A 13348-nucleotide genomic window follows, 5' to 3' on the forward strand; every position below is an offset into this window, starting at 1 on the left:
TATGAGCTGGCAACAAGCGCTCACAGCCCAGAAGGCGAACTGTATCCTGGGCTGCATCAAAAGAAGTGTGGCCAGCAGGTCCAGGGAGGTGATTCCGCCCCTCTATTTCTCTCTTGTGAGACCTCATCTGGAGTATTGTGTCCAGTTCTGGAATCCTCAACGTAAGGATATGGAGCTGTTGGAACAGGTCCAGAGGAGGGCTACAAAGATGATCAGAAGGCTGGAGCACCTCCTGTATGAGGACAGGCTGAAAGAGTTGAGGTTGTTCAGCCTGGAGAAGGCTCCTAGGTGACCTTATAGCAACCTTCCAGCACCTGAAAGGGGCTACAAGAAAGCTGAGGAGGGACTGTTTACAAAGGCTTGTAGTGATAGGACCAAGGGGAATGGCTATAAACTGGAGAGGGACAGATTTAGACCAGACATAAGGAGGAAATTCTTCACAATGAGGCTGGTGAGGCACTGGAACAGGCTGCCCAGGGAAGCTGCGGATGCCTCATCTCTGGAGGTGTTCAAGGCCAGGTTGGATGGGGCATTGGGCAGCCCGATTTAGTGGGTTGGAACTAGATGATCTTTAAGGTCCTTTCCAACCCTAACTATTCTATGATTCTATGATTCATTCCGTGTCATACAGCAAACCACTATACAAAACTAGCATCAATATAATTGTGCCTTCAAGAAATACTAGCCTTTGTTTTATATATCTAGCACCAGGTCAAATTTGAAACGTATTTTTTTTATGCTTTCCAAAAACATAATTAATAACCAGACTACTGTCATAAATATATTAAGTAACTTTAATGCTGCTTAGCATAAGTCTTTGTTTACTCCACTGTAAATGCATCTTATACAATATGAAGTATTTTTAGAAGTACATGGCTCTAGGTAAAGCATTCACAAAACAAGTTTCAATACAAGTAGAGAATTAGGGAAAAAAAATAACAAATCAGCCAGAGTACAAAATCTTTGGAAGATCAAAGTTTCAGAGAACAAGATATACAAAACCAACCCATTGCAGTAATTTAGAATGACTGAGTAGTTCCAGTAGTGCTGCCACTCACTGCTATGTCATCCATAAGAACCTGTCCTGGCTCAGCAGGGACTGCAGGGCACTACTGAGGGTGGCTGGCTCTCAGAGATCCTTGTATCTGACAAGCTTGATAAAGTAACCTTCATAGCAGACACCCTTGCAGACTCAAGGAGAATAAGTAGGCATGGGGATAAAGAAAGTCCTGTCTTCCCTTACCCAGCTACTGCTGGTCCCTGCAGAACATTCAGGTGCACTGGCAAGAGGCGTTGAGCAAGTTGTCTATGAATGACAAGGAGCCTTTATTCTCCCAGGTTATTAATTTGGCAATAATCACAAAAGCTCAAATTATTTACTAGCATTATTAAAAATGTTTCATCATCTGCAGAACAGGATGTTAGGGAGCAGAGAGCAATCCTATCATTTATTTCTGTTAAATTAATTTTTTATATATATTATCACATATATATTATCATTACTCAGCTGGGATAGTCAAGAGAGGCCCAACAAAACTCATTCCTGCCAAAAGCAAACTCCTAGTGGGCAAACTGCATTGCATTCCACTGATTATAGTAACATGTTGCACAGGCATCTCTCCAAATAAAAACACCTTTACAACACTGCAGCGATTAGAATGTAGAAGGCAACAAATAACACACTGCGAGAATTGAGGTCAGACATTATTCACCATTTGGTAACATTCCATTCAAATGACATTGACTCGTATAACAAGTAATAAATGCAGCACTTGAAGTAACAAAAACAAAGCTGTACTCCAACAAAGTAAAACAGTGCAAATATTCCTATTAAACAAAAATATACCAAGTATATACAAATACAACACAAATGCACTGTTTTGTTTTGCAGTATAAATAGATCTCATTAAGCTAAATTCCTAAAACTAATGAACTACTGACTGACAGTCCCAAACATTTTCCATTTACTAAGGAACACAGTAAGCTTTAAGGATCAGATGACCGTAGCTGGATATGGCTATAAAAGAGTATCAAAAGATTTCACTGGATGGATATTTAAAATATTTTCTCTGTACATCAAAGTTAATAATATATATACTAAGTTGGTATCACAATGTGAGCTTGGGCTCTGATCACGCAAGGAGCAGCACAGAGAAAACATGACTGTAAGGAGCCTCAAGGCCCTACCTGTGTGGAATACACTGTAGTGCTGCAAAACACTTAAGGCCCAATCCCAGGACTTAAAAAGGGGGAGCTTTTTAGCTGCCTATGCAGTTAATATGTTTGTTTTGTTTCCATTTTCTTCCTCTTTTGATTTAGCACAAGTATTCCATTATCTGCTAATGACACATCTGTTTATCCCTGAACTCTAATACCACACAATGAGTATGCTTCTAGTGAATACGCTTAAATAAAAGTACAAATTAGAAAAGGAAGAGATGGAAATTTGTTTTCTGTTAAGAAAATCCTGATTAGGGATCGTTTTCATTTTAGCACTTAAAAACAGATTCTAAGCAAAAAAAGTCTTTTGGGGATTGGATTACAGTAAAATAGAGAAGTAGCACTTAATTTGATCTGAAGTGGAACACTCAGGCTTTGACCTGTCTTCAGCTGCTATAGCCTCCATCTCCTTAATGCCAGGGCTGTGCTGCAACCGTAACAAACTGCTGTTGCAAAGGCAAAAATCTAGAGGAGCAGGGGGGAATAAAAAAAGAGAAAAAGAAAAAAAGGTGAATCACATATTATACTACATTTATTCTACATGTTCTATACTCTAAATTAATACAGGAACACAAATGATTCAAAAGTTACCTCTCCCAGCTTGAAGTAAAGACAGGTTTGGGATCTGACATTTTCTCATGAACCCCTCCATTATAACTCATTGTTATTGCTTTTAACTTGCTTCCTTCAGAAGACATTTGAAATAGAATATGAAACAGAATACTTTGCACGGTAAGTCATGCAGTCAATCACGTGTGCACGCACATCATATGTTTTAGTTTTCTCTAATCTAGACTGACTCAGCATTAATTTCAGATTTGTTTCCAAGTGAATGCCTTTACCAGCAAACAACTAAGATGCCATCCCTCTAAACAGCAGAACTCTTACTCAAAGAAATACAGAAACCTTGACCAGACAACCAGCCATTAGAACAACTTCCTGAGAAATGTCAGGAAGTTGCTATTGTTCAAGAACTGAATTGAATAGATTTGAACTGAAGATCACACCACAGCAAACTTGCATGTATAATGCAAACTAGAAAGAAGAAATGAGAAACCGAATTGCTGAAAAAAATAGTTTCTCATATTGTCCAGTGCTAATGATGGATTTTGTGTATTAAACAAACACGGGGATACTGGTTGATGAGAAGCTCGATATGAGCCAGCAATGTGCGCTTGCAGCCCAGAAGGCCAACTGTGTCCTGGGCTACATCAAAAGAAGCGTGGCCAGCAGGCTGAAGGAAGTCATTCTGCCCCTCTTTTCCTCTCTTGTGAGACCTCATCTGGAATGCTGTGTCCAGTTCTGGAATCCTCAGCGTAAGAATGATATGGAGCTGCTGGAATGGGTCCAGAAGAGGGCTTACAAAGATGATTGGAGGCCTGGAGCACCTTCCCTGCAAGGACAGGCTGAGAGAGTTGGGCTTGTTCAGCCTGGAGAAGAGGAGACTCAGAGGAGATCTTATAGCGACCTTCCAGTACCTGAAGGGGGCCTACAGGAAAGCTGGAGAGGGGCTATTCATAAAGGCTTGTGGGGATAGGACCGGGGGGAATGGGTATAAACTGGAGAGGGGCAGATTTAGACTAGGCGTTAGGAAGAATTTCTTCACTATGAGAGTAGTGAGACACTGGCACAGGTTGCCCAAGGAAGCTGTGGATGCCCCATCCCTGGAGGTGTTCAAGGCCAGATTGGATGGGGCCTTGGGAAGCCTGATTTTAGTGGAATGTCCCTGCCCATGGCAGGTGGGTTGGAATTAGATGATCTTTAAGGTCCTTTCCAACCCTAACTATTCTATGATTCTAGGATTCTAAACCATACGAATCCAATCATGTCATAAAAACCTATCCCTTGCTTTTCATACAGATGTTAATTTGACTATAAAGTTTTGAATAGATACTACAGTGTAGAACTGTCACCCATATAAAATGAACATATATATTTTTTAATCACAATATACAAATGTAATTTTAAGAGACAAAAATGTTAGCAACCTTTTATTTTTATTTTTTCATGTAGATAACAGGACCGTTTCGATTAAGTGTCCCAAAGGATTACAGTTTTTTTCTGTATGACCTGATTTTTACATATAACTTGATTTTCTAACTATACACTCCTGGAAAAAATGCAAAGACACTAAAGACGACAGTTATCAGATTCAGTTATCAGTTTCTGACCATCTCTTAATTAAAAATACTGAGGTAAGTTACAAAAGATTCTCATCCTTCCCTGTCTTGAAGTATTTGAGGGGCTTGGAGCACTGAATTCTCCCTAGGAAAAACAGCATGGAAATTGGAAAGGGTCTCTTGGAGTTCCCAGTATTCTTTTGTCAGACAAAATGACTGAAGTGAGCATATATTCAGTGGGATCTGAATACACTGAACAACAATTGAACAGCTACACTTCAGGGCAGAATTGTAAATACTTGCTTAGTACAAAGCCTTCCCTTAATTCAGGCACAGCTGAGACAACCTCTGTTGTTGTGCCATACAGGGATCGGACATACTCGAGTGTGTTACTGGCAAGTGGGCAATGGTGAGGCACTCTGGACTTGGAGACTGACATGCCCACCTCACCTTCAGAGACTGGCTTGCCAAAGCAAAGGCCTTTCCTTTTTATTCTCCTCTTGCAGGGAGAACATGAACCTTACAGCTTATTTATCCTCCATTTTTATCTTAAGACAAAACAAAGGTGTTTACTGTGCAAAATTTACAGTGCATTTCGTTTTAAGGACAACGGACACCCATAGAGGGTTTCAGAAGCTTAATAAAGATATACAGCTCCCACAAGTATGCAAGACCCTTTGGACAGTACAAAAAAAATAAGAGCAGTAGTTTCAGTTCTTTAAGTTCTGCCTGCTGGCACACCTCTGCTTGTCCTTCAGGAGTCCAGCCAGGGAGAAAGCTAAAGCCTGGTGTATTTTCTGACTCAGCTGTGCACACCCACATCACCAGATACAGTGATTCAGTGATGATGCAACTACGTGAGAAAAATGAAGCCTGAGCTTAGGCTATTGATAAAAGCACTCTAATCCCTGCCATAAGAGACAGCAGGGCCCTCACAAGAAGCTTTATGCCTGACGTATTAAGTACATAACTCGAACTTCACAAGGACCTAGTCCAAGGTTTCTTCCCCATGGCACGTTCATGACTATCTAAATGGCATAACAAAAGCAACTGGAAGTTTGAGCACAGGCTTGAAATTCACACCTGATGCTTCTATGAAGGCTCAGTTATTATCTTTTTCTTCTGTTCTAATACCCAACACTGCTTTTGCAAATATCTTGTCTAAAAATTATAAGCTGTAGTGATTGTATATTTAAAACACTATAGTGAAGATTAGCAACTAAGCACCTATTGCATTAACTTATCGATCACTGTGAAATGTTATCTGCTACTCTCAAAGACAATCCTTTCTCTCACGGCTCCTCTTTCTATTCCAGTTTACTGTGAAGTTCTCAAGTCAAACACTTGGCTACAAGGGCTTACAACAGACTTCTGTTCCCCAGATATAAATATACAAAATACATACCGAGGCTGCTATACTTATGTTATATTCATGATCAGCCAGAATCTTGTCTTGTGTGGTGGAATTGAATTTGCGTGGAAAGTGATGCAGAGATGTTGTTCCTGCTTGCAGAAGAAAAGCTCCAAAATAAAAGACGAAAGTAGCCCCATGAAAAAGAAAATCCTGAAAAGCAAATAACAGAATTAGTCTGGGCTGAAATACCTATCTAATTCTTCTAGTCTCAATAAAAATGAAACCCAACACTGAAACATGAAATGAGCACTGATAACAATAACTCAGATAAGCAGCGTTAAATACATCCCAGAGTTTTACCTAGACAAGTTTTCTCAGCTGCTTGCAATTATAAGAAACTCACTAACATAATTAGTGATAAAGGGTAACTCCTCCTCTCCCTAAATCCTATATGCTTTCAAATTAAGAGGCACATGCCCATCTATATTTACATATGCTGACCTTTTAGATCATTTAAAATCTATTAGAGATGATAGAAATCTCCCTTCACATGTCTTAGATAAAAAAAGAAGGGACACATAGGCCAACTTTATGAGAATTTAAGCATCACAATCTTGCAATCCCCCAAATACCTTTGCAGCTATAACCTAAGCTCCAGAAGTCCCTCCTCCACATTTAAACTTTGCTCTGTAAATGCCCAGAAACACCTCAGCCTTGACACAGCTGAAGTTTACTTACTGATACAATCAGAATCCAAGAACTGAGCCATTTCCTCAACTCTGAATTGACTCTACCCAAAATACAGTAATTTGGAAATACTTTGTGTTACAGTAAAATAAAATCCCTGAGACTTGGGAAGACAGGATTTACTTTAAATACGCTTCTCTCTTGGTCTTCTCTAGGCAATTCCCTCCTCTGTGGTGAATGCTAACTGAACACAAGGTTTAAATATCTAACTCTCATTTCTGGATCCTACTACTGGAGCACATGTAAAAGCAGCTCTGGTCCTGAAATCTCTCTGTGTTTTGTATTTCAGAGTCCAGTGTTTCATGCAGCAAGATGCAATGCATGTTCCAGTACACTTTTAAAGTGTTTGAAATATTCTTTCAGCAACTCCTTCTGTTGTTGAGTCTTCAAACCTTACATTTGCACTGCACTCGGTTCTAAAGTTCAGGCAACATACATTTTGTGCCTATACCTACTCAAGTCTGCAAAAGCTATAGACATATTTTTGAAATAATACACCAGTAGACGTATGCTTTTTACAATCATAGAATCACAAGGTTGGAAAAGACCTACGGGATCATTGAGTCCAGCCATTCCTAACAACCACTAAACCATGTCCCTGAGCACCTCATCCACCCTTCTTTTAAATACCTCCAGGGATGGTGACTCAACCACCTCCCTGGGCAGCCTCTGCCAGTGCCCAATGAGCCTTTCTGTGAATAATTTTTTTCTGATGTCCAGCCTGCACCTCCTCTGGTGCAGCTTGAGGCCACTCCTCCTTGTCCTGTCCCCTGTCACTTGGGAGAAGAGGCCAGCACCCTCCTCTCCACAACCTCCTTTCAGGTAGTTGTAGAGAGTAATAAGGTCTCTCCTCAGCATCCTCTTCCCAAGGCTTAACAACCCCAGTTCACCCAGCCACTCCTCGTAAGACTTGTTCTCCAGCCCCCTCATCAGCTTCGTTGCTCTTCTCTGGACACGCTCCAGAGCTGGATAGCCTTTATGTGCTAGGCTCGACAGATGTTCAGCTTTGGGCATAAGACACACTCCCTCAGACTCCAGCTCTGCCCTAACATCTGCACCTCACGGAAAAAAACTAGTAGGGACCTACTCCAACATGACAGAAGCTGCAGTGCTCTCCAGCAGCTGAGGGAGGCACTTCTCCCCACCAGATGCTTACTGTTGTGGCTTCCCCATGCTCGTTGGAGCTGGCAGACAGACACATCTTTCATGCTACCACCTACGCGCACCCGGTCAGACTGCGTGCAGGTGTGCATTCATCACACATGTGACCGACACATCCACTTCAAAACACAGGATTCCAGCAGCTTGAAAGGTCTGCGTGAAACCATGGGTCATCAAGGACATTCATGACTCTTTGGCTGCTAAATACCTAGCGTGCAACTATGTCAGTGACACCAGCTGTATGTTTGTCACACCACTGCTCATGAAGGAGCACAAATAGTTCCATAAGAAAGACAGTGCTGACTGCATGCAGGAGAGTTATTTTCAGAAGATAAACTCTTTCATTTTCATTTCCTTCATTCTCCTGCCAAACACTCTGATTTCCTTCTCCTGGCAGCAATTACAGTGAAGCTAGGTAGCATCAGTAAGGCCTCGCGTTCATATGGTTATGGTTTCTGTGACCAAAACCCAAGATCTTATGAGGGTGGGTTTTTTGTTATTCAGTAATTGTTAGCATGGTGTCTAACTATCCCTCGCCTCCACAGTTCTATAACAATTGAAACGTCATATAAAGTGTATGCAAAACACTACCAGAGCTGCATGATTTATTAGTTCACATCGATTTTGTAAATGAGTGTGTTGTGAGTCAGGCTGTAAAGGACAGCATTTGTCCTACCATCTGGTACAGAGTGATGTACCTCCAGAAGGGCCATATTTTCCCCCACCTCTTCACTGTGTACCATCTTATTTTTTAAGTATTTGTATTAGTATCAATGAGCTACTTATGACATAAGGCATTACTAAACGTGGGTCTGTCAGAATCCTTTCCTATTTTTCAAACTGGCTGTCTTAAACCACATTTCTTCATGAATCTCTACATGAAGCTATAATACTCCAATAAAACTAAGCTATGACTCTTCCCATTTTTCACCTAATCTAAAGACCTGTAATTTCCCAGTTTGACTGTATATTTAATTTATGAAATAGCAAAACCCATGTATTTTTCTAAATACACACCAACCTAAACCAAACATATTTTATTTTATTGTAATACAAATAGCTTTGTGTTTCTAGTAATTATATATTTATGGAAGGAGTTTAAAAAATCCTTATGAAGCGCTGCTAAAAAGTTCAGTGCCAACAAGTTTCAGAACAGTTAGGTACCTGAAAATAGTGCTCAAATGATCTATCTAGTGTTGTTTTTTGTTGACAGTTGGAAGGGGCTGGATTTCAGGTACCGTATTAGAGAAAATGATTCACCATGCATTTATTTAAGACATTTACTTAGTTATGACAGCTTTTTAGATTAAGTAACAGAGTGCATCAAGTAGTCAATGTGTAAGATAAACAGTTGTTATAAGATGAACATTTGTATACCATTTTCAATCTCTAAAAGGCTATGCCCTTACCCAGCAACTCTTAAATAATGCACGATCATAAGTTGGTAAACAGTTTCAATGAAACCGAGGACACTATTAATTTACTTAAGTTATATACATGCTCAAGGGCTTTGTTGCATCATAACTTGTGAGGATGTTGCAGTTTAAACCCTTGTAAAGGTCTCTGTAATTGTAATTCATTATTAGCTTAATTACTGCCTGTATTGTGCTGGACAACTGACACTGTATGTATGTGCATTTGTTATCCAGGTGCTAAAGTTTGTTTTAATAGAATCCTGTCTGCTACCACTGACAGGCTTTGAAGATACCAGTTGGAGCCCCAAACTAATGGAGCTCATGATTTGCTTTAAACACGTTTGTTTTAAGGGACTGTCCATGAATAACTTGAACAAATAACAACAGATTATGATACTGAAGCATGAAATTCCAGCTATGAAGAAAAGCATCAATAGGAAAACTAAGCGGCACAGGAGGAAGGTGAAGGTGATAAGCAGTTACAAACAGCCATACTTTAATATTTTGGAAGTTCTGGTCCTTTTGGAAGATTTTTTTGGAATTTCCATTCAGATCACAGTTTTGCCACCTCTTCTTATTTACTTCCAGGAATATGAGAGCGATACCATCTCTGACTCAACTACTTAAGTACTAAAAACTCAAAGTAAAACAGAGTTTCAATGACAACAAAGGAGTACATAAACTAGAAGCCAATGACCTGAGGTATCCATTTTGTTCGTAAAATCTGCAGCCAATAGCTTCCCTTTTTTAACAGTAAGGTACAGTCTGTGAAAACTACTGGCACAAGCTGTAACAATCCATTACAGCAAGAATCAAGTCTTGTTCTCACAATGAAGAAAAGCTAAGCCGAGTATAATTATATTTGCAGTTGCAACAGGCTTCCTCTAAGAGAGATAAACGTCTCCTAAAAAGATGGTTAGCTGTACTGTACTACATGTTATGCTGTCTTTAACTACCTAAAGTCTACCAGCTACTCACTAATACTGCCCTAGCTTTAAGGAATTGAACCAGAAAGCAGCAGAAGACTTCAACAACTGGAGGAGACTTTCTGGGTGCTTTAGTCCAGTCCGTTCTATCACAGATAATTATATCACACAAGGTGTTCACAAATGCATCACTTCCTTTACAACATTAGCTCTATCTTTCTACCCCCATTATTCACAGAGTGTGTTACTACCACTTCTCTAACAGTCAGAAAACATTTTCTGATTCCCAGTCCACAATTATTTCTCGTCATTTAAACCAATTTGTTGTCATGCCTTGTTAAACCAGTTCTCTTCCGGTTGCTCATGCATTTTATGTGCTCACAGAGGACAAGTACACTCCTTCAATCAGTCTCAAATGTTAGGTTCTTTCAGTTCTATCATAAAACAGGTCCTGTATTTCCTCCATCACCCCTGTAGCCCTACTCTTTCTTTTTGCAGTTTTGAACTCCTCTGCTTTGAAAAACTTTCCACTAAAACAGAAGTCCAGGCATCAAGATTTAGGATCAGTACTTCTCATGTAAACTTTTCAGTTTATAAAACAAAGGGAATCCTTAACTACAGAAAAAACCCTTACCGTCTGGTTCCAGTTGACAGCAATTCTATTTGCATAACCGAAGAGGAACACACACAGGAACAAGATGGACAGTAACCATGCAGTCACTGCTACAAACATTACCCATCCCTGCAGCAGTGGCAGTGGAACTCGAGTAGAAGCTACCAAAATCCAGACTATCGTTCCAAACAGCTGCAAGGAAAGGAATACAATGAATTGAGATAACTTATTCAGTCCTTTCTGCCCAAGAACTAATATTACACATCAACACATCCTCAGATTACTTTTATGAAGGAAGAGGAAACACTTCAAAGGTATTCAGAGAGCCCAAGTGCCGCTCTCAGAAATGATAGATACCAAAAGGCAGTAAGAAATTCTTAAAAGCTCTTAAAATAATCTTGAAAATGAGATTTACAACCCTAAGTGACTTGTGCACTCCTGCTGAAAATTTTTACCTTTACTTTCATTTTGAGGGAAATCCAAGACATGTGAAAACATGTCTGATACACATATACAAATATTTCTATTTATATACCAGTTAGCATGTCAAGGACGTACATAAGATTTAGATCCAATCTCATACTCTTTAGCTTTGTAGCCCTAATCAGATGAGATACATAAAAGAGTCTTCATCCTCTTTTTCAATGCATTGGCAATAAAAAGCTGAAAGAGAAAACATTAAGCAATAAAGTGAAAGAGAAAATTAGAATACAGATTACTGCAAGCTGTAGATTATGTTATAATGACTACAAAAACATACAGCTTTCCAGAATTATCATAAGCCGGGGAAGAATTCAGCACCACCAATTTTCTTTTGAGCATGCTGATCGCAACAAATGAGTGGTGGGGATGCTGTGCTATGACGGGCTGATGGCAAATTCACGTACTCAAAGGCTTGCCTGGTTTAGTCAACTCTTGGCCTAAGGAAGGGTACTATTTCTCCCTGTAAATCCTGTCTCTGTATAAAAAAGAATAACTGGAAAAAAAAAAATCCCATCTGAGGCATGTTCACTTACTACATAAAGACTTAACTTCATAATCCCACCTGCTGTGTAGAGACAGCTATAATCAATTACCAAGCAAGTTACTACTTTTCCTGTTTAAATCCTACAGATTTACAACTACAAAGTCAGAGGTTACATTTTCAGATTCAGAGAACGTTCTTTTGAACAAAGGTCGGATGACAGACACCTTTCAAAAGATGCCTGCTACAAAATAAGTTGTTTCCCCTCTGATGTTACATCACAGCAGCATGTATGCAAAGATGCACTGCTAGTCTCACTTCAAAGCTCCCAAGGGTTAAGTACTGGCCTTCAAGTTGTTCTCTAGGGTTCCTTTTTCAGCTGTTGTTAAGACCCGAACTTTCCCTAGTTTCACCAGACTGCAGGTGCAAGTCTATTACTCAGAGACCAGACAGTGATGGGCAGCGAGGAAGCACAAAGGATAGCACAGAGTGTCTGTTAAACAAAAAGCAGACACCTGAAATATTTTCAGTATTTTCAGTGTGCAACCTCGCAGGCTTCTTTAAAAATAAATGTAGAAATCTACTGTATTGACTGCGAACCTCAGCACCCGCTGTGGTGCCATTTCCTCAAACCACACCTGCCCACTTCGGCTCGGCTGTCAGATGTGCAGCAGGTTAGCCAACCTAATTAACCTTTTGTCCCTAGTGACTCAGGGCCCGATTGAGAGCCCGGGCTTGCGCTCTGAGCTCTTTGCTCAGGTGCAGTTTCACAGCTCACAGGATGGGATCCAACTGACAGACGAAGACCCATGAGCATCCAGCTCTGAGCCCACCAAAAAAAAATATTAATAAAATATGCTGAGTTCTGCCAAGGTTGGGTTTTCCCCCTCCTGCTAATCACTGCCATAGCTCTGCAGTCTCACTCAGCCACAGCTCAAAGGTCTTCAGCCCTGCGGCTGCCAGTAGTTTCACAGGTACATGAAATCAAAAGTACTCGTAGGGACAGGCACAGGACCTGCAAGTCACTCACACAGCAAACCTCAATGTACTTTTTCGTCGAGGGATTTGGATCTGGGATCCTGCGGCTCAAAGCCTTCCACAGCTCCAAATAAAACCCACGAACCCCACACCCCTGGATGCCCCGGTGCCGCCCGAGGCGAGCCCGGGGGAGCGGGCACAGCCCCGCGTCCCAGAACCTGCTCCAGGGCAGCTCTGGGAGCTCCAGACCCCGAGCGGGGCAGCTCCCCACCCGCACCTTTCCCGCACACAAAAAGGCAGGTGAAGAAGGATGCTGCTGCTCGGGGCAGAGCCATATCCTCCCGTCTCGGGCATCACCGCTTCGCTGGCGCCCGTCCCGCCCCGTGTCCCCGTTCCCCCGCCGCACTCACGATCTCCAGGAAGATCACGGCTCCCGAGTAGGTGCGCAGGATCTCCAAGCCGGAGGGCAAAGTGACCTGGGGGGGCGGAAAGTAGGCAGCGGGGTTGGGAGGCGGCGGCATGGACGAGGATCCCCTGGGCAGCATCGTGCCGTGCCGGAGCGCGGTGGGGACGGCCGAGCCGCGGCCGGGGGGGGCGAGGAGGAGGAGGAGGAGGAAAGACGAGAAAGGAGCAGGTGCGGGCGAGCCTGTCCGCCCCGCCCCGGCCACCTCCCTCCTGCCCGCCCCTTCGTCTGGGCGGGCGGCACCGGGCACCGCACCCGCCCCGCTGCCCGGGGCTGGGACCGTGGGGCGGGGGTTCCGCTCCGCGTCCCGCTCCGCATCCCGCTGCCTGCATCCTGCTCCATGGATCCCGCTCCGCGCATCCTGCTGCCCCGCAGCCGCCCGGTGGC

General features: G+C 42.1%; 1 protein-coding gene across 1 annotated transcript; it reads right to left on the reverse strand.

Moving 5' to 3' along the window:
- Positions 1-775: 775 nt before the first annotated feature.
- Positions 776-13154, reverse strand: MAL2 (mal, T cell differentiation protein 2). Its single transcript, XM_054059362.1, has 4 exons — positions 12909-13154; positions 10578-10748; positions 5746-5904; positions 776-2685 (listed from the first exon to the last, which is right to left on the reverse strand). Exons 1-4 carry the CDS (start codon positions 13041-13043, stop codon positions 2614-2616), a joined length of 537 nt encoding a protein of 178 aa, XP_053915337.1. The 5' UTR covers positions 13044-13154; the 3' UTR covers positions 776-2613.
- Positions 13155-13348: the final 194 nt, after the last annotated feature.

This window comes from Cuculus canorus, chromosome 2 (assembly GCF_017976375.1).
Source record: "Cuculus canorus isolate bCucCan1 chromosome 2, bCucCan1.pri, whole genome shotgun sequence".
Taxonomy (NCBI): Eukaryota; Metazoa; Chordata; class Aves; order Cuculiformes; family Cuculidae; genus Cuculus; species Cuculus canorus.